Here is a 22,500-nt window from a genome sequence, read left to right as displayed (position 1 = left end):
GTTCCCCTTGAACCCAGAATCGCTTTTCCTTGATATCGAACATAGTGCATGGAAGGATCTTTGAAGACCCATAAAGTCTTCTGAAAAAAATTTCGGCACACTACAAGATGTTCTATTTTTCCATAAAAATGTGTTCGTTCAAGAAAGGCTCCAAAAGATGTTAATCGTAAATAAGAAGATTGTTTACGAAGAAAAACTAATACAAATTCACATTCAGATACATAAGAATTATATAAGAACCAAAATAGTCTTTTATTTTCTTTTGAAAAAACATAAATAGATTTCTTCGGAGTAATGAGACTATTCCAATTATAATATTCGTAGAGAAAGAACCGCAATAAATGCAAAGAGGGAACATCCTGGATACAGGATTGAAGGATTTGGACCAGGATTTCCATATGGATGGGATGAGGTATTAGTATATCTGACAGATAATTTAAATGCGATAATTTATCCTCTAAAAAAGGAAATATTGAATGAATAGATTGTAAATTATGAGATTTTGGTATTTTTTTTTCTTCAAGGGAAGATACTAATTGCAGCGAGAATGGAATTTCCACAATGACTGCAAAACCTTCTGATATCATCTGAGAAAAAAAATGGGAATAAAAATAATTGTTGTGCCCAACGAATCGATTTTGGTAAGAATCATTAACCGAATAAATCAAATAATTTTGTTGATACATTCGAATAATTAAACGTTTCACAAGTACTGAACTAAATTTATTGCCATAACCCCCAAAATTCACGGGTTCATAAAAAATTGAACTATTTAAACCCTGATCATAAGCAAATACGTAAATATACTCCTGAAAAAGAAGTGGATATAGAAAGTATTGTTGCCGAGATCTATCTTTTTCTAAATATCCTTGTAATTCTTCCATTTACATTTCCACTTGAAGCAGGGGTAGGAGGCATTTATTGGGTTATCAAATGATACATAGTGCAATATGGTCAAAACAGGGTATTTTGTATTCTATTATGTATATAGAATACAATAGTAATAAAAATATATACCCCGAAAAGGAAACAGGGAGTCCAATCAATAGATCTTTTTATTCTCTTTTTCTATCGAATTGGTTTATCTTCGTTGTTTATCTTCGTTATAATTACAAGAGGATAACAAACCCTTTATTTTTGCAACCCGATCGCTCTTTTGACTTTGGAATTTATTCTCTTTATCAGTATACTGTTTCTTCTACACATCCGTTTCTAATCCATAATAAAGAATAGTTAGGATTTATTAAAAAAAAAGGAAAAAGAATCAATGGTCCACCCACAGGAGAACTCACCCTTTCCCGTATAAGGCACTAATCTATTTTTAACGTCTAATTAGATCGGGTAATCGTTCAATTCAAATTAAGAACATAAGCTCGTTGCTTTTTGTTTTACCAAAATTGGAACCATAGGCTCTATCCATTTATTCACTAGACCCAACTGTAAATGTGAATTTGTTTTGTCCCCTTCCCTTCCAAAAATTTTTTATTTTTGTAGCGATCCAGTAAGGATAAACTAAAAGTTCCACTTTCATTTGAATTTGTAATTTTTTAATAAAATATTTAATAAATAAGAAATTTTTTTTATTACGACATGCTACTTTTTCCATTCATTACCCTTGAGGATCAGTCGTGGTCTTATAGACTCTACCAATAGTCTGGACGAATTTGTTGCTTCATCAAAATGTGTAAAAGATCATAGTCGCACTTAAAAGCCGAGTACTCTACCGTTGAGTTAGCAACCCGAATAAAATAAAATAAATAGGATATGTAGATACGATAAAAATGAAAAATCCATTAAATTGCACTGCACGACCCCATCAAAACATTGAACTAATAATAAATAAAAAAATATTTTATGTTTTATGATCGATTATACAAAATAAATAGAAAATGTACAGATCATATTTAAAAACACCAGATTCCTAAAAGAGATGCTAAAATTGTGACAGACCTACCAGTTTTTTATCAATTTTTTATTTTTGTTAAGTTAAATTCCAAAATACGTCTTATATGACAGTAAACCCAACAATGCAAAACCCATTATTTGAGTAAAAGTGAAGTTAAAACCCAATATGGGGTCTGGATAAAGAGATTTATTTATCTATGATCAATTAATTTATCTATGATCAATTATATTTGTTCGATACACCATTGTCAATATGAATGCAATGTTGAGAAAACAAATAACAAATAAAGTAAATAAAATAAGGATTTGTATTGGGTTGGCACAACATAAATAAGAAATTTTGATGGAAAAAAATAAGGAAAAGATAAAGAAAAAATCTCGGGTTTACTCAATCAATAGAGGTACAATAAGCAAGATTAATCCCTTGTTTGTTGGTGGATTCCTATAACAAGAAAAAAGTAAATTTAAGTATGAATAGAGCAAGAAAAGGGAAAATTTTAGGTAAAAAATTGTAAGTAAAAAATTATACAAAGATAGATTTTATATTAATCATCTCCCCCCTTTTTTATTAATTTTGTTGTTTTTTCTTTTAATTAACTCGAGGTTTTTTCTTTAAAAAATTCTGCCTTACTTAAAATATCATAAACAGTTCCTGTAGGTTGAGCGCCCTTTTCAAGGAAATATAGAATAGCGGGAACGTTTAAATAAGTTTGATTCTTTATCGGATCATAAAAACCCACTTTTCGAAAATCTCTTCCTTCTCTTCGGGATCGAACATCAATTGCAACGATTCGATAGATGGCTCATTGGGATAGATGTACATAAACAATCCCCCCCCAGAAACGTATAGGAGGTTTTTCTCCTCATACGGCTCGAGCTCGAGAAAAAATTATTTTTATTTCGGTATATCTTTCTGTATATAATATCAAATAGTAAACACAAAATAATGACTCAAATCATAGTCTAATTCATTATTATTATTTTGTTCTTCCTAAAAAAAAAAAAAAAAATAAATTTCATTCGTACTCATAACTCAAGTTGGGTAATTCTGACAGAATTCGAAGGGAAATCCTTAGACATTTCTTGAGCCGTCTCTAACCTCTTTTGTTTGTCTCATCTCGAATCTATTTTTATTCCTAATTCTGATCCAATTTTTGAGACAATTGAAAATAGTGTTTCCTTGTTTCGGAATCCTTTATCTTTGCTTTGTAAAATCATTGGGTTTAGACATTACTTCGGTGATCCTTACTCCTTTCAAAAGGGCAGCAACATACCTTTTGTTTTTTTTATTTCTTTCTATAGAAATAGAATACCCATAGAAATAGAATACGAAGAATTGATTCCTCTGTGATACACTTTTTTTTGATCGAAATAGTTTTATCAATTCCGATTATTTTATATTTTAAGGATATACTTACAAAGCTGGTCTAACTTATTGATTGATTGGCACTAACCCTAGATTCTTCCCCTTGATAAATGAATCAATCCTTTCCGCTCGAGCTCCATCATGTACTATCAACCTAAGAAAAATTAGATTCCTAATGGAACAGAACAAACTATGTCGAGCCAAGAGCATCTTCATTTGTATAGAAAATGGTGGATGTAAAAATCCACAGCGGATCATGTCCTTCAAGTCGCACGTTGCTTTCTACCACATCGTTTCAAACGAAGTTTTACCATAACATTCCTCTAATTTAGAATTCAATTTAATTTCAAACCGCAATGGAATTGATTTAATATGTAATCATGAATAGTCATTGGCTCGATGGGAACAACGGGAACTATATAATAGTCTATACTTTATACCTATGGATAGATAAGTATTCTATGGATAGATAAGTATTGTATTTATCCGGAGAAAGCTCAGCAAGGATCCAATTTCTTTAACTCGATATTCTATCATATGAATGAAACGTATTTCTAAGAAAGATGTTTGCTTAAGACTTATTTACTTTACATCTCCAACAGATTGTTCGGGACGATCAATCATGAAATGCAGAATCTATTTTTCTAGAACAAAAAAACTATAAACCTCAAATCCTTTAATTTAATATATTTCCAATCCCGGAAAAAAATAAATTATTAGTCAAATAAACTGTTCCAATGACCAAAAAACAAAAAGGTCGTAAGTTTCTAGATACTATTGATTTATCATATTTCTTCGAGTACCAACCAAGAGTTCATAAAAAAATGTTTTAAAAATCTCCGACTTCAACATCATGACTGGAACTATGTTTTCTAGTCATGACTAAACTGGATCTCTAATTCAATCACCAAGTCGACGCAATCACAATGAGTAGCTAAAAATTTTTAGCAGATATTTCATTCCCTAAGGAGACATAAATTTTACCATGTTCAATTGAATTATCAATTGGTTTTCTTTTAACCAAAGAAGTAAATTGATAATCTAGTTTATCTATTTTCATGAGTATGAAATAGAAAAGGTCTCATGTACGGCAACATTAAGATCCTTATTCTTTCTTTCATCTGAAAGAAAGAATCTGAATATTGTTACTGGGGGTAATCATGGATATTTTTAAAATCAAAGATCCCCTTCCACAAATTCTTTTCACTTAAGTGAAAGGCCATTGTTATTGAAATACAACAACATTGTTATTGAAATACAACAACATTGTTATTGAAATACAACAATATAATAACAATACACAATATATATCATACATATAGGCATAGCGTAGGCCTTGTTTATTTTAGTTTATATAGATTTTGTTTTACTTCAGGTTCAACAATTTTTCCATCAATTCCATAAAATCAAGTTAAAATATATGGAATATCAAAATTTCCCCCCAATCGCTACGTTACATTGATTTACAATTATTTTCATTTGAGGCATCTAAGATATAAGATAGAAAGAAATGGAATTCAGACAATTTTTATCCTATTTTTTCCCACGCCACAGCACAGCTTTAGAAGTTTTAAAACCAGTGATGAAATTAGTACGACAAACTCCCTACTCTTTAGTCTTCACATAGAATGTGAAATTGGGATACCCTATTTTTGACTTTAGGCTTTGTGTGGAAGGGAATAGAGATGCTTTTGTTTCACGCTTCAATTCGGAATGCATCATGTGAGAATTATAATTCATATTTAGAATTCATATTTCATGAATATGGGACATAATGAATATAACAATAGTACGAGCATATTATGAATGTGAATGATAGACCCCAAATTTCTCTTTTTTTTATTCAAAAAAACTTCCACCTGTATTTGACACTTTATTATGCTTGTGATAAATCAAATGGATTCTAAGAATCCATTCTAAGAATTCATTCTAAGAATTCAGAACAAAAGACATTCTAAGAATTCAGAACAAAAGAAAAGGTTGTTCTCTTTAAGATTTTTCCGTTTTATGTGGGATACAATGTGATCCCATCTTTTGTTTCTGATGGAAACGATCTGGGACGGAAGGATTCGAACCTCCGAATAACGGGACCAAAACCCGCTGCCTTACCGCTTGGCCACGCCCCATTTTTCCTGTTTGGCACTAGTCAAGACTATTATTAGAATTAGTTATTCGTCAATCCCCCCCCCCAAAAAAATACATAATACATAATAAAAACATATGGGGTATTTTGTTTGTTGCTAGGATTCAACACATGTAGATTAGATATAGAATCAAAAAAGTTAATTGATCATTACATAGAATTCAATTAAGATAATGTATGAAAGTAGAATTCCTTGTATTCTCATTTGAGAATGGAAGGAAGGATTTTTGATTTGGGAGAGTTCAAAAAAAAAGAAGGATTTTTTGACTTGCCTTTTTCATTTTTCCCTTATAAAAATAACTCAATCAAAATAAAATTATCTAATCTACAAGAACGAAATGTTTGTTATGTTTAATATCTTTAGCTTAATCTGTATCTGTCTTAATTCTGTCCTTTATTCGAATAGTTTTTTCTTTGCCAAATTGCCTGAAGCTTATGCCGTTTTCAATCCAATCGTAGATGTGATGCCTGTCATACCTGTTCTCTTTTTTCTCTTAGCCTTTGTTTGGCAAGCTGCTGTAAGTTTTCGATAAAATCCTTAATACTTTGCCAAATCCATTCATGATTTATTCGACAAAAAAAATTATAAAAATGGATAAGATCGGCTAAGTCTTACATTAGAATTATAAACCCTCGATTAAAAAATGGAAATTCTTGTATATTGAGTAACCGCGGAGATGAATTTTGATCAGTTTATTTACTCGTTCTGACCTTTCAGTGAGTAAGGAGTTTATTAGGTCTAGGTCCCCTACAATACCTAATTGTCGATATGACAAGAAAATTTTTGTGAGGAAGGAATAAAAATCTTATTACAAAGAAATTCGTAAAAGTGACTTTCTTTTTCTTTTCAAATCAAAAAACTCCATTTTGGGGGGTATGATGTCAAATCAAACAAAATAGTATATGTGGTAAAAAGAAAAAATAGGTAATCTATTCCCTTTTTCTAAAATGATCTTATCTTGGAGATTGTGTAATGCTTACTCTCAAACTCTTTGTTTACACAGTAGTGATATTCTTTGTTTCTCTCTTCATCTTCGGATTCTTATCTAATGATCCGGGACGTAATCCTGGACGTGAGGAATAAAAAAAAATTGAGTTTTCTTTGTTTTTCTAATTTTTTCTTATTATTTTATCTATTCCATATATTCACTTTACCTATAAAAAAATAAAGGAATCGAAATTCCTTCGAAATCGAAAGTATCAAGTAATCAGAGCGGGCGGAGAGAGAGGGATTCGAACCCTCGGTACGAATAACTCGTACAACGGATTAGCAATCCGCCGCTTTAGTCCACTCAGCCATCTCTCCCAATTTAAATAAAATTGAAATTTCAATAAAATTTCAAATGAAATTGAAATTAACTATTTCAATTTAAATTGAAATTAAATAAAAAAAGAAAAGAAAATAATAAAAAAGAAAAAATTTTTAATTTTTAAGATATTAATTATTAAGTTTAAGAAAGACATTAATATAATATTTTTTATTAAGAAAGATATTAAACATTATAATTTAAGAAAGATATTAAACATTATAATTATAACATTATCATTAGAAATATGAAACATTCTATTAAAATTTCTAATTATAGAATAGATTTCATTACAGATGAAATAAAAAAAAAATAAAAAGTGAATAATTAAAAATTAAAATTATTAATAAATTCTAATCTAAATTTAAAGGTTAAAGGAATTGAAATTTTATTTTCAATTAAAGTAAAGAAAAAACAAATTAAAGGTTTTTTTTATGTAATAAAAAATTTCTTAAATATTATAATATTAAATATTATAATATTATATTATAAGTAATTTTATAAGTAATTGTATATTATAAGTAATTATATAATTAAGTAATTAATAATATTATATTATAATAATATTATATTATAAGTAATTATATAATTAAGTAATTATATAATTATAATTATATAATTATATTTATATTAAGTTAAGTTAATTTTAATAATTTAAGTAATGTAATTATATAAGTAATTATATAATTATATTTATATTTAAGTTAATTTACATTTACGTAATTTAATTTAAGTTTCATTTAAGTAAGTTAAGAGTAAGTCAAGAACGAATTTGATCAAGAATTCCATTTAGATAAGATTCGAAACAGGTATCTCCAATAGAAAGAAAACCTTACTTCTTTAATTTTGTACGAAAGGTTTATTCTCCCGGCCTGGTCCTAGTTAAGTACTGGCCGGGCCAGTACCTCTTTTTTTGTCCAGCTTCAATGACCCCTTCAGACAGACTGAGAATGCCAGCAATCCAGCAAAGGAAAAGTATAAGTATAACTTTATACTGTTTTTTAAATTTATATATGTTATTTAGAAAAGCTTTGTGCTCTTCGCCTTTTAAGTCCCTGGCTGGCGGGACTAAATATGTGTCAACGTTATAATTTTAATGCTATCTTGATTGCGTCTCACTCCCTTGTTCGACAAATAGTCCATTCATATACAATAATGTATATGTAGCGGGTATAGTTTAGTGGTAAAAGTGTGATTCGTTCTATTAACAACTTAAAAAGTTAAGGGGTCTCTCGGTTTTTTGCATACTCCGATCAAAAACTTTATTTCTTAAAAGGGTTTAATCCTTTACCTCTCAATAGCATATTTGAGGAAGAACATACATTCTCACGATTTGTATCCAAAGTCCAATTAGAAATTCTATTTTCGAAATTGAATAAGAAAATTGGATTATGTATATGGAGTCGTGAAACATAATTTTTTTTGAATTGGATCAATTCTTCCAATCGAATGAGTATGAATAAAGGATCTATGGATGAAGATACAAAAGTTTATTTCCAATCGTAACTAGATCTTAAATTTTGGTGTTGTAAAAGGGAAATTGAAGCCAAACAAGCTAGAAAAGGGTGGTTTTGGTTTACTAGAACCATCAGCATATTGTTTCAGCTCGGTGGAAACCAAATTCTTTTCCTCGGGATCCTGCGAGTGGAAATAGGGAACGAAGTAACTAGACTAGACGGATTTGGTATAATCCCTCTCCTCTAGAGGGATCATCTAGTAAGCGAGTAGTTTGGGATACATTCAGACAGAAAGGCTGACATAGATGTTATGGATCTAATTTTCTCTAGGAATACATCAATCTTCCATAAAGGAGCCGAATGAAATCAAAATTTCACGTTCGGTTTTGAATTAGAGACGTTAAAAGTGATCAAGCAACGTCGACTATAACCCCTAGCCTTCCAAGCTAACGATGCGGGTTCGATTCCCGCTACCCGCTCCATATTTCTTATTATGTATTATACATCTTATTATGTTATGTATTATACATCTTATTATGTATTATACATACATGCACCATCAATTTAGATATGCATTCTTTTTTATTCCCTAAAATATTTTCCGTGTAATTTGATTTTTTATCCGAACAAAAGAAAGTAAGAATACAAAAAAATAAAATAGGAATGAAAAGCGTCCATTGTCTAATGGATAGGACAGAGGTCTTCTAAACCTTTGGTATAGGTTCAAATCCTATTGGACGCAATTTATTTCCATCTATTTTTAAAATGGCTATACTTTTTAAAAATGGCTATACTAAGAAACCCTTTTTGAATCATTCGAATCAGAACTATTTCTCAATGATTACTCTTGTACTAAGAATAGAATATACCAAGAATAGAATAAAAGTAAGAAATTTATGTTTGTTCCTGAAGTAAAAACAGTTCGATCTGTTCTTGAATAGCTTCCTTCAAAAGAAATTCTACTTCCTCGGTGAATGTCTTGGTAGAAGATATAATTTCTTGAAATTTAGGTTTATTGTTTTTTAAGTAGCTACGTAACTGACTGAGAAATTTCTTTACCTGTCCAATTTCTAGCGGATCAAGATATCCATTCGCTCCGGTATAAATAGTAGCTATCTGTTCTTCCACTGCGAGAGGGTCTGATTGGGATTGTTTAAGCAACTCGCGTAATCGTTGACCTCTTGCCAATTGATTCTGAGTAGCTTTATCGAGATCAGAAGCGAATTGTGCAAAGGCTTCTAACTCTGTGAATTGCGCTAGTTCCAATTTTGATTTGCCGGCTACTTGTTTCATGGCTTTAATTTGAGCTGCGGATCCTACTCTGGAAACGGAAATACCCACATTAATAGCAGGTCGGATTCCAGCATTGAATAGATCGGCAGATAAGAATATTTGTCCATCTGTAATGGAAATTACATTAGTAGGAATATAAGCTGAAACGTCTCCAGATTGAGTCTCAACTATCGGTAAAGCGGTCATACTTCCTTCACCTAAACTAGAATTTGATTTAGCGGCTCTTTCCAAAAGTCGTGAATGCAAATAAAAAACATCTCCTGGATAAGCTTCACGACCGGGAGGTCTTCTTAATAGAAGAGACATTTGGCGATAAGCTTGTGCCTGTTTGGAGAGATCATCATAAATTATTAAAGTATGTTGTCCACGATACATAAAAAACTCAGCCAGAGCCGCTCCCGTATAAGGAGCGAGGTATTGTAATGTAGCAGGTGAATCCGCCGTTTCGGCTACCACAATAGTATATTCCATCGCCCCCTTTTCCCGGAAAGTAGTCACTACCTGAGCCACAGAAGATGCTTTTTGACCAATAGCTACATAAACACATATTACATTTTGACCTTTTTGATTGAGAATCGTATCTGTGGCTACGGCTGTTTTGCCGGTCTGTCTGTCCCCAATAATTAATTCTCGCTGACCGCGTCCTATAGGGATCATCGAATCAATGGCAATAAGCCCCGTTTGAAGAGGCTCATATACAGAACGTCTAGAAATAATACCTGGGGCAGGAGATTCAATTAACCGAGATTCAGAAGCTGAAATTTCACCTCTCCCATCAATAGGTTTAGCCAGAGCATTTATAACACGACCCAAATAACCCTCACTCACAGGTATCTGAGCAATTCGTCCTGTTGCTTTTACGGAACTTCCCTCTTGTATCATCAAACCATCACCCATTAATACAACGCCAACATTATTTGATTCCAAATTCAGAGCAATGCCTATTGTACCCTCTTGAAACTCTACTAATTCACCTGCCATTACTTCATCAAGACCATGAACACGAGCAATTCCGTCGCCTACTTGAAGTACGGTACCGGTATTCACAATCTTTATTTCTCTACTATATTGTTCAATACGCTCACGAATAATATTACTAATTTCGTCGGCTCGAAGGGTTACCATTAGTGTTTCTTTATTCTTTTTAGGAAGGAAAAGATAAAAATAATGCCTAAACTATAACTAAAAAAAGAAGGGCTAATCAGTTATTTCTTGCATGGCCCCGAGAATGCCAATATTAGCACGGATCGTACGGAAATGTAACTCGCTATTCAAGCAACTATTCAGAGTTCCTAGAGCTCCTTGTAAGGCTTGTTGGAAAACTCGTTGTCGGACCTGATTAATCGCTCTTTGTTGTTCAAACTGAAGGGTTTCATTTTTGTAATTTTCTAATTGTTCCAAACTATTACTAGTGGCATTAATCAAATTTTGTTTTTCTCGTTCTATTTCAGAGTATCCATTCATTCGATACTCATCTGCTTCCATTTCCACTTTACGTAAGCGAGCCCGGGCTCTTTCGAGCTGCTCAATGGCCCCTTTACGTAATTCTTCCGAATTTCGAATAGTATTCAAAATCCTCTGTTTTCGATTATCTAATAAATCATTTAATGAAAGTAGATTATCTTATCATTAATTTCAAAACTTCCATGATCTCTTCCCGAACCAAACATGAATCTTTCGATTCATTTGGCTCTCACGCTCAATTATTTATTTTATTTATGGTGTGGGTATTCCCATATCTTTTTTAATGTTTTATTTATGGTGTGGGTATTCCCATATCTTTTTTAATGTAATGAGCCTACCCTCTCTTTTCTGTTTGTATTCAAAGATGTCAAAACTGATACAAGACCAGAATATCAGGAGGACTCTTCCGACTAGACCAGACAAAAATCTAGAATTGTCAGCAAAGTTGTTTCTTTATTTGTATTTTATTTATATTTGTTTTGTATTTTATTTATCATTTTCATTTTTAGAATTCTATTTCATTTTTCATTTTAAAAAAATGAAAATAATAATTATTATATTTTTTATTTGTTTCTTCAAGTCCAAAAATTCCTCTTTTTTTATACATAGGTCGTCATTTCGGCATTAGATAAAAAAAGCAAAGTGCTCATTTTTCTAGTAAATGGTTCAAATTCTTTTATCGATATGAGTGTTCTATATCAAATCAAATAAATTACCAACTATTTTTTTTTTAACCATTTCGTTACTAACGTAGTGGTAGAAGTGGTAGAAAGAGTACCATGTTTTACCTGGACTTTAAACAATTTAGCTTTAACCATGTTAATGGTCTCACATTATTGGTTGATAGAGAATCAAAGTGGATTTACCAATAAGTCACGAAATGCTATGGTTCTTACATATGATTTCTTAATTTATTCAGAAGTAATTCGTCGAGATCGTGCACCTTTTTCCTATTTCTCCTATAAATACCATAAATAAAGTGCAGCTGGATGGATCCAACCTATTCTTGAAATACACAACTCGCACACACTCCCTTTCCAAAATAAATCAATACACCAAGCACTACACTTAGATTTATTGGATTTGTTGCTAAAATATCGGTATTAAACCCGAAACTCCCGGCGGATGGCCAGTGACCCAAGGAAACGAAAGAATCGATTACATTTTTCATATGCTCCCCTCTCTTATGGATAGGACTAACAAAGAACAGAGTTCTTTTTGTATCACTTCACTCGCCTTTTTTTGATCGATTTCTTTTTATTAATTTCATTTCCACTTTATTTAATGGCAATAGATTAAATCATTTGTTTGAAATTTATTATTTTTTAAGTTTTCAAGAAGTTTCCAATAAGATACTTTACTTAGGTCTTAGATCTCATATCAATTGATAACTATTTCGTTTGTTGAAACGCTTCGAACAATGAAAGTAAAAAAGTTTTCTATTGTACTAAGCTAAGGACAGAAAGGAAGAAAGCAAGCGAATCTGGTAATTCCTCATCCTCAAATCAGCCCTTCCTGGCGTATTGTCTCAACAAATAAGTAATTTATAAGTAAAGTGTAAATATAATTCGAAGAAGCAAAGGGCAATTCCAAGTTAAAGTTAATAAAATAAGAAAAAAGTATGTAAGGTACTTTTTTCTATTTATTTCTAGGATTAAACAAAAGGATTCGCAAATAAAAGCGCTAACGCCACGACCAGTCCGTAAATTGTTAAAGCTTCCATAAAAGCTAGACTAAGCAATAAAGTACCTCGTATTTTACCCTCTGCTTCTGGTTGTCTCGCAATACCTTCTACAGCTTGGCCTGCAGCAGTACCTTGACCAACTCCAGGTCCAATAGAAGCAAGCCCCACGGCCAATCCAGCAGCAATAACGGAAGCGGCAGAAATCAGTGGATTCATGGTAAGTTCCTCGCACAAAAAAAAAGAAATGGTTAATGATACAATCAACCAATGAATTATTACTCATTTTATCATTAAGATCCAGCGGTCCGAAGTAACTAAAAACTCCGAATTGAAATGATAATATTACTAAATTACTGAACTGAATCGTCACAACTATCTCGTTTTTACCCATAATGGAGTTTTTGTAAATCCATATGCATACAGTTCTAACTATTGTATTTCTTTGTTTCGAACCACTCTTTCATTTAATTCTTCGTTCTTTACTACACCATTCTTGAGTTCATCTCTTTGTTCATTCAATCCACAATCACAGACAAAATAGAAGGACTGATATTGAAATCCGTCTAAATGGAGTGTGACTAAATGCAGTGTGAGCTGCAATCAATATCAATCAAATTAATACCAATACAAATCAATATCAATATATCAATATGTAGTAATATAAAAGTATGTAGTAGTACCAATATCAATATATAGTAATAATTAATACTAATAATTATCGATAATATAATTATAAATGATTATATTAACTAATACTTAATTGATACTTAGATATTTTACATATGAATATTAATACTTATATTAATATTAACTATTAAACTAATTATTAATGTTAACTAATACTTATTTTATTACTTATATTTATTTACTTATATTTATTTATTTATTTATTATTATTTATTATTATATTTATTATATTATTATTATATTAATATTATTATTATATTATATTATCATTATAGGATTATATTATGTATAGGATTATATTTTATATTATGTATAGGATTATATTATGATTACAGAGTAGAAGTTATGATTATAAAAATAGTAATAGTATGTAATTAAGTAATAGCATGTAATTAAGTAATAGCATGTAATTATGTAATATAGTGATGTTATATAGGATGATAGGGATAGCCTTATATAACTAATGAATATCTAATGTCATTCTAATATGACATATATATTTGTTTCTTCCATAACGTAAACCACCCGCATTTTTTTTAGATTAAATCGGATTCTAGAATCATTCCTAGAAACATAGACGGGGTCCGAGCTTATAGACATTACATACATCTAGTATAACCTCCCCAACCCTTCTTTTTTTTTTTACAATTCTGTAATACCGTCCATCTTTTCTCCTAAAACTCTAAGTCATATAGTAATACGTTATTATGTTCCCCAACCAATTGGATTATCTTGAACCACGCATGAATTGGGATAAACTTACTTAATAATAATAATAAAAAATAATAATAAAAAGACTATTTTGAAAGCTAGTCAATGATGACCCTCCATGGATTCACCTATATAAGCCGCAGCTAACGTTGCAAAAATAAGAGCTTGAATACCACTTGTAAATAATCCAAGAAACATGACAGGTATAGGAACTACTGAAGGGACTAAAGAAACAAGAACGACAACTACTAATTCATCAGCCAATATATTCCCGAAAAGTCGAAAACTAAGAGATAAGGGTTTTGTGAAATCTTCTAGGATGTTAATTGGTAAAAGTATTGGAGTTGGTTGAATGTATTTCCCAAAATAACCCAATCCTTTTTTGCTAAGACCCGCATAAAAATATGCGACTGACGTGAGTAAAGCTAAAGCAACAGTAGTATTTATATCATTCGTGGGCGCAGCTAACTCCCCATGAGGTAACTGTATAATTTTCCAAGGTAAAAGAGCACCTGACCAGTTAGAAACAAAAATAAATAGGAACATAGTTCCAATAAAGGGAACCCAAGGACCATATTCTTCTCCAATCTGGGTTTTGCTCAAGTCTCGAATAAATTCAAGGACATATTCGAAGAAATTCTGACCGCCGGTCGGAATGGTTTGTGGATTCCGAACAGCTAGGATCACCGAACCTAATAAGATAGCAATTACTACCCAAGAAGTGATAAGTACTTGGGCATGGACTTGTAAACCTCCTATTTGCCAATAGAAATGTTGGCCTACTTCTACACCCGATATATCGTATAACCCCTTGAGTGTTTTAATGGAACATGGTATAACATTCATATGGTCCTCTAACAAAAATTGAACTTCAAAAAATAAATTATTTTGATTCAACCATCTCTTTCTCAACTCACCAACTTGAATCACTAATTGTATTCATCAATCGTATATTTAGGATATCAAGAAATTACATAGGATACCAAGAAATCACATAACATCATAACATATTATCAATATGCCCACATTTCCATTTTGTTTTTTCTTTTTTTTAATTCAAGAATAGTAACCGATCCAATAAATCTATAAAATCCCCAAATAATTAACTAATTATTCTTAATCATAATCAACGATTTCTTATATAGCTACAACGGCCCTCACAAATTGCGGATACTAATTTGTTAAGAACCAATCGGATTGAAGCTATAGCGTCATCATTGGCTGGGATCGAAATATCTGCGAGATCGGGGTCACAATTTGTATCGATTAAACAAATCGTCGGAATCCCTAAAATTACACATTCTCGAAGAGCCATATATTCTTCTTGCTGATCAACGATGATCACAATATCAGGCAATCCCGTCATATATTTGATACCGCCGAGATATGTTTGCAAGGCAGATAATTTTCTCTTCAACATTGCGGCATCTCTTTTGGGAAGACGGTTGAGTTTCCCCATCTTTTGTTCTGCTCTTAAATCCCTGAACTTTTGAAGTCTCGTTTCCGTAGTAGACCAATTCGTTAACATACCACCGAGCCATTTTTTATTAACATAATGACACCGGGCCCTTATTGCAGCTGATGCTACTGAATCCGCTGCTTTATTTTTGGTACCAACAATTAAGAAGTTTTTTCCCCTACTTGCTGCATCAAAAACTAAATCACAGGCTTCTGATAAAAAACGAGCCGTTCTAGTGAGATTTGTAATATGAATACCTTTACGCTTTGCAGAGATGTAAGGGGCCATTCTAGGATTCCATTTCTTAGTACCATGACCAAAATGAACTCCGGCCTCCATCATCTCTTCCAAATTGATGTTCCAATATCTTCTTGTCATTTTTCCCCACACTTCCTTTTTGTTTTTTCTTTTTTATTTTTTTAACAAAGAGACGAGGTACTTTGAAATAAATAATTGTTCCGATGGAACCTTCTACCGGGAATTAACCGTTGATACACGGTACAAACCATTAATGTCTTTTAATTACTTATTTTTTTTTTACCAAATCAATACTCGGACCAGATAGTTAAGTTAAAAGACAGATAGTTAAAAGTGAAAAGATAGTTAAAGTAAAAGAATCTGCTCTTAGGAATCATGAAATCGCGTAAACGATTGTTCTGATGTCTCATGGAAATGGGACGTAAGAACAAAATAATTCTCTATGGTGTAACAAAATATCTCTCATTTCCAAATCGAATAGATTCTTTCTTTTGATTTCCAAATAAATGTTCTTGTCTTGCCTTGAACGGTGCACTAATTTTTTGAATCCTGGTACCAACGGGTATAATCCCACCCAGAACAACGTTCTCTTTCAGGCCTTTCAACCAATCAATACGACCTCGTAGAGCAGCTTTTGCTAAAACTCGAGCGGTTTCTTGAAAACTTGCTTCGGATATGAAACTTTGAGTATTCAAAGATGCCCTCGTTATTCCCAATAGGATTGCCCGATAAGAGATCGCTTCGTCCAAAGCGCGCCCCGCTCGTTCCGCTCGCAACAATCCGATTAATTCCCCAGGTGAAAAAACATTAGACATTCCATCTTCTGAAACCAACACTTTTGATGTTACTTGACGTACAATAATCTCTATATGTCTATTATGGATCTGTACCCCCTGGGATCGATAAACCTTTTGGATTTTATTAACCAAAGAGATACGACTTTGAACTATGGTTAGCTCCGCTTGAATCAAGAATCCCCAGGGGATTCCAAGAATTTTTGGTATACCTTCGTTCCAACCTTCAACTCTCCTTTCGAGGTTCATCGATATTGAATCAATAGAACGTACTTCTAAGATTTGTTCCACTTTTGGAAGACCTTGCGTTATGTCACCAGATCTCGATTTTTCATATATAAATGTAACTAATGTATCTCCTTCGTAAAAGATTTCTCCATAATGGCCATGAACAGTAGCTCCTGGAGTGGCCAAATAGGGCTTAGCCGATCTTATAACTAAGGAGTCAACATGAACAATTATGATCTGACCAGATTTTTCTACGTGTGGTTCGTATTTGAATAGACATACATTTTCACAAAAAAATTGTCCAAGACGAATTTTTTTAGATGTCTCTTCCCAATAATCGTGATGGAGAAAGTGCCAATTCAAATGGAATGGATTCAAAATGATGTTACTGCATGGATCGGGGTTATAAATCCTCCTATTTTCATCTATTAAACAGTATTTAAGTACTTGAAGTACTTGGAAAGTCTGTTGAAAATTGTCAAGTAGCAAATATTTCTTTAACAAGATCTGATTATAAGTTATTAAATGGTAAGATGAATAGAAATTTGCTATTTTAGGTACAATAGTGCCTAAGGGACCCAGCAAATCCTTAATTGGGATTATGGGATCCGATTCTTTTGTCATATTGTTATATTTTGAACCATTGAATGGGCCAATTCGAAAACAATTGGATGATGACAAAATTATCAAAGATTGGCATTCCTTATTTCGATTTAACAATGTACCAATAGTACCTTGATGTTGGGTAAGTGATTGAATCCTGGCCTTGTAAAAAAAAGGATTGATATTTGTGCGATCTAATCCATTATCGGAAATCAATCCGGAACTTGCCCTATCATATCTTTTTCCGGTATACGAAATAGTGGACTTGACTAACTCAATTCTTATGAAATCTCGAATCAGATCATTTGTTCTTACCTCAACAAAGGAAGCGTGAACCTCTTCCGGAGAACCTTTTTGCTCTTGATCCCAATTCAATACTAAGCAAGTCCGAACTAATTGAATACTTGTGTGAGAAATTCCTCGAATTGACTTGCCATTTCCATGAAGGATATAATTGACAACTCTAAGTTGGACATTATCCTTTTCCCGCAGGAGATCTTGAGGAAAAAGTGTTGCTAAATTTATGCCATCAGCTATTTCATATGTGACTACGGGTCGAACCAAAACAAAATACTTTTTCTTGGTAGGTGTGATCCGTTGGACATAGATCCAATTTTTCCATTTTTTTGATTCCTTAGAAATTTTTTTTTCTGTTTCCGGTGGTATCAAAATGCCGCTGTGCCTGGATATCTTATCTGCCTCTCCAGGAAAATAAATATCTCCGGAAAATATTTTTAGTTCAATATTTTTTTTTTTTCTCTCCACTCGGACTAATCCGCCTACTCGACTTCTTGTATTTAAAGCGAGTTGTGTATCTACTCCAATGATACTATTGTTCCGGACCATTATCAACGAAGATCCGGGTAAGATATGCACTTCTTCGAGAATGAAAAAAAACCGATCTACTTTCGTTTGGTATTTCGGACTAAATTCTTTTGGTCCTCGATACTCAATCAAATCCTCTTTTTTTATGATTGAATTGACCTCTACGGTTCCATATTTAGTAATTCCTGAATTGCTTCTTCTGTATCGTGGATCATCAAAATAAGCAAGAATACTATTTCTACGTAAAATACCCTGTTTTGGTATTTCGATCGAAATACCAAAACAGGGTATTAGTTCTTTCTCTCGTTCTTGATTGTATTGTAATGGGATGATGAATCTATTTCTTCGCTTTTTCGCCAAGAAATAAGAATTCCCTTGGATAATAGAAGGATATATGAAATTCAAATGACCATTAGACATCGTTTGATCAGGTCTTATTGAATAGTCAATAATTTTCTTATCTTTTTTACCAGAAGTATCCAACAATTTATGTCTTATTCGACCATTAGTCATTGATAGGTCAGAGATATATCTTTCTTCGACAGAAAAAGAATAAACATTCATTTGATCTTGATCCTTGTGGAGCGAAAAAGACACTATACTGGATCTGCACGGACCTCCCGCTAATATCCATAAATGACTCGTTTTTGATAATAGATGAACATTACCATATGTATATTCAGGTGCATGGTGGACATCGGTACTCCAGTGCATTTCTCCCTCTGATTCAGAATAAATATGTTTTCGTACCTTCTCTTTAAAATGAAAAGTGGACGTTCCAGCACGAATCTCAGCAATCACTTGTTCTGATTCTACATATTGATTATTTTGAACTAAAATAAAACTTTTTGGTGGAATATTTACATTATGTAGAATATCCCGACTCTCAATAGTTACATACAAGTCTATAGAACATAGAAAAGCAGGATGCCCATGACGGGTACGTGTGGGATGAACCAAATCCTCATTGAATTTTATTTTTCCATTAGAAGGAGCTCGTACATGCTCGGCAGTACCGCCTGTGAATACTCCACCGGTATGAAAAGTTCTTAATGTTAGTTGAGTTCCTGGTTCCCCAATTGATTGACCCGCAATAATACCTACAGCTTCTCCCAATTCGACCAGGTCGCCATGAGTAGGACTCCGACCATAACATAATTGGCAGATCCAAGATGTACTCCTGCAAGTAAAGGGGGTTCGAATATATATTGGTTGTGCTCGAAAGGTTATGAATCGATTGACAAGTCCAATCCCAATATCTTGATTTCGAGTGGCAAGGCATCGTAGACCGATATATATATCGTCCGCTAATACACGACCAATTAGTGTTTGGACAAAAATTTTTTCCGTCATCCCATTTCGAGGACTCACGGAAATACCTCGGATAGTGCCACAATCTGTTCTACGTACAATAATATGTTGAACTACTTCAACAAGTCTACGTGTGAGGTATCCAGCATCTGATGTTCGTACAGCAGTATCTACAACTCCTTTGCGGGCTCCATAACAGGAAATTATATATTCTGTCAAAGAAAGTCCTTCACGTAAATTGCTTTGAATGGGTAAATCAATCATTTGTCCTTGGGGATCCGACATTAATCCTCTCATACCTACTAATTGGTGTATCTGAGATGCATTTCCCCTAGCTCCCGAAAAGGACATTAGATATACTGGATTAGAAGGATCAGTCATCCGAAAATTAGGATTCATTTCTTGTCTCAAATATTCACTTGTAGCATACCATATCTCAATGGATTGACGTAATTTTTCTACCGCGTGTACATTCCCATAATGATGGTGTTTATCCAAAATAAAACTTTGTTGTTCAGCGTCTTGGACTAACCATCCCTTAGAAGGGATTGTTAAAAGATCATCAATTCCTAATGAAATAGATGTAGCAGTGGCTTGTTGGAAACCCAAAGTCTTTACTTGATCCAAGATATGTGATGTATATGCCATTCCGAAATGATCTATTAACCTGCTAATAAGTCGTTTCATAACAGTTCCATTTATCACTTTATTGTGAAAGACCAGATCGGCCCGTTCTGCCATAAGTACAGTACCTCTTATATTTATTCTGCTAAGTAGGATTCGACAATGGACCTGAGTTAGTGATTCGAAAACTTCCTTTCCTCAATCTCAATCTTGATTCACGCAGAAATTCAGAAATTATGATACCAGTGAAATTGGGGAGACCCGAATTCCCATGGGCACGAACATCGCCTAATCTGATTTCTTAGTTTAGATAGCGTATGAGTAGGCTCGACAAAACCCCTGTATGGCTTCTTCTATTTCCCGATAAAAAGAAATATGACCAAGAGTAGTTCGAATGTATATACAACGGATTTCCTTTGTTACACTTCCTTCTATTAGATAGTGCCCATAAATCTCATGATAAGTACCCAAAGATTCATATTGAACTTCGATGGGAACTTCTCTTGAGCCAATGACACGTTGATCTAGTCTCCATCGGAGCCACAAAGGACTATCTAAACTAATTCGTTTCTGTTGATAAGCTCCAAGTGCATCATAGGAACTAGAAAAATAGGGTTCTTTCTTTTCCGTATACCTATAGTCATTTTTTTTATTGTCAACCTTTTTATTTTGGTAGTTTCCGCAACTATATCTATATGGATTATACCTATTTGCACAAATACCTCGACGATTCCCGATCGTTAATAAATAGAGTCCGATAAGCATATCTTGAGTTGGTACGGAAATAGGATCCCCAATAGCTGGAGACAAGAGATTCATATGAGAAAACATAAGTAAACGAGCCTCCGCTTGAGCTTCCAAAGATAAAGGTACATGAACAGCCATTTGATCCCCATCAAAGTCTGCATTGAAACCCTTACAAACTAATGGATGTAAACAAATAGCGCGTCCCTCCACTAAAAAGGGTTGGAACGCCTGTATGCCTAATCTGTGCAGGGTGGGTGCTCTATTCAATAATACAGGATGCCCCCGCATAACTTCTTGAAGTATTTCCCATACAATGGGTTCTTTTTCCCGAATTTTACTTTTAGCAATTCCTATGTTAGAAGCAACATGTTGTCTGATTAGACCACGAATTACAAATGTTTGGAAAAGCTCTATTGCTATTTCTCGAGGTAATCCACACTGATGTAATGAAAGCGAAGGACCCACGACAATGACGGAACGTCCCGAATAATCGACACGTTTACCAAGCAGAGTCTCACGAAATCTTCCCTCTTTGCCTTCAATTACATCTGAAAATGACTTGTAAACTTTATTATGACCATCCCTCATTGGTTGTCCACGGATCCCATTATCAAGAAGTGTATCCACGGCCTCTTGTACCAATTTCTCCTGACACATTACTAATTCCCCTGGCGTAGATCTACTTGTTGCTAATAGATCGGTAAGAGTATTATTCCGATAGATAACTCGTCTATAGAGTTCATTAATATCCGAACTCATTAGTTTACCCCCATCTATCTGAATGATTGGTCTCAACTCGGGAGGAAGAACTGGTAATAAGCACAAAACCATCCATTCTGGTTCTACATTTGTTCGAATAAAATGTTTAGCTAATTCCATGCGTCTAACCAAAAAATCCTTTCTTCTTCTAATTTTTCTATCTTCCCATTCATTTCCAGTGGACCCCTCCTCCCCTAATTCCTTCCATTCTACTAATGAATTACCCGTAATAATTCGCAAATCTGAATCGGCTAATTGTTCTCTGATAGCACCTGCTCCTGTAGAGATTTCTCGATTTCGAAATGTCTCGAAGCCTTGGGTAGTAAAAAAAAGTGGTATGCTGTATTTCCGAGATTGGATTTCATATTCGAATAAACCTCGTAATCGTAAGAAAGTAGGTTTTTTCGCTATGGGCCTAGCAAAAGAAAAATCGAGATAGGTTCCTGTAGGATTGGATTCCCCCTTTTAAAATCGGACGTGAAGGTTTCCTTTCATCCGGCTCAAGTAGTTACCTCAAAAAGGGGATTCTTTCTTATTTAAAAAGTTTGTTCGAAAAACCCTACAAACAAAGAACTACTCCTTACTCAAGTTCCCACTAAGGACCAACGATTCATTCTTCTTTTTTTACTTTCATTTTCCGAATTACTTATGACAAAATAAAAATGTAGGATTTTTGAGTAGTCTACTTCCCGTCAAATGATGAATCCCCTTAAAAGAATACTTTGGGACTCGTAAGGGATTTACTTGTCTATATATCGTTCTATTCGATCCTTTAGGTCCCTACTCACCTCGATGGTTATCCCATGATGCCCCTTGAAGCATATATGCGATAGATAGACTTCTGTAACCATACTATATTTGCTTGCTTAAACGGA

At 33.2% G+C, this 22,500-nt stretch overlaps 3 protein-coding genes and 2 non-coding genes across 5 annotated transcripts in view; 1 reads left to right on the top strand and 4 right to left on the bottom strand.

Annotated features, from left to right (window-relative positions):
• Nucleotides 1-6,632: 6,632 nt before the first annotated feature.
• Nucleotides 6,633-6,720, bottom strand: TRNAS-GCU (transfer RNA serine (anticodon GCU)). Its single transcript has one exon. It is a non-coding gene; the product is annotated as a tRNA-Ser (tRNA).
• A 1,159-nt stretch (nucleotides 6,721-7,879) lies between these two features.
• On the bottom strand, nucleotides 7,880-13,434 carry LOC135664733 (ATP synthase subunit alpha, chloroplastic). Its single transcript, XM_065177042.1, has one exon. The coding sequence runs from the start codon at nucleotides 10,594-10,596 to the stop codon at nucleotides 9,073-9,075; it is 1,524 nt and encodes a 507-aa protein (XP_065033114.1). The 5' UTR covers nucleotides 10,597-13,434; the 3' UTR covers nucleotides 7,880-9,072.
• Nucleotides 8,849-8,920, top strand: TRNAR-UCU (transfer RNA arginine (anticodon UCU)). Its single transcript has one exon. It is a non-coding gene; the product is annotated as a tRNA-Arg (tRNA).
• On the bottom strand, nucleotides 10,956-21,872 carry LOC135664734 (DNA-directed RNA polymerase subunit beta'-like). Its single transcript, XM_065177043.1, has one exon. It carries the CDS (start codon nucleotides 21,743-21,745, stop codon nucleotides 20,426-20,428), a length of 1,320 nt encoding a protein of 439 aa, XP_065033115.1. The 5' UTR covers nucleotides 21,746-21,872; the 3' UTR covers nucleotides 10,956-20,425.
• A 237-nt stretch (nucleotides 21,873-22,109) lies between these two features.
• LOC135664732 (DNA-directed RNA polymerase subunit beta) overlaps nucleotides 22,110-22,500 on the bottom strand; it is a 5,323-nt gene continuing 4,932 nt past the window's right edge. The window contains exon 1 of the mRNA XM_065177041.1: nucleotides 22,110-22,500. This exon is cut by the window's right edge and continues 4,932 nt beyond it. The gene's annotated coding sequence lies outside the window, so the exon portion shown is untranslated.

The sequence above is a fragment of the Musa acuminata genome, unplaced genomic scaffold (genome assembly GCF_036884655.1).
Source record: "Musa acuminata AAA Group cultivar baxijiao unplaced genomic scaffold, Cavendish_Baxijiao_AAA HiC_scaffold_877, whole genome shotgun sequence".
Lineage (NCBI taxonomy): Eukaryota > Viridiplantae > Streptophyta > Magnoliopsida > Zingiberales > Musaceae > Musa > Musa acuminata.
The sequence above is the reverse complement of the archived record's forward strand: the minus strand, read 5'-3'. Positions and strand labels throughout refer to the sequence as shown.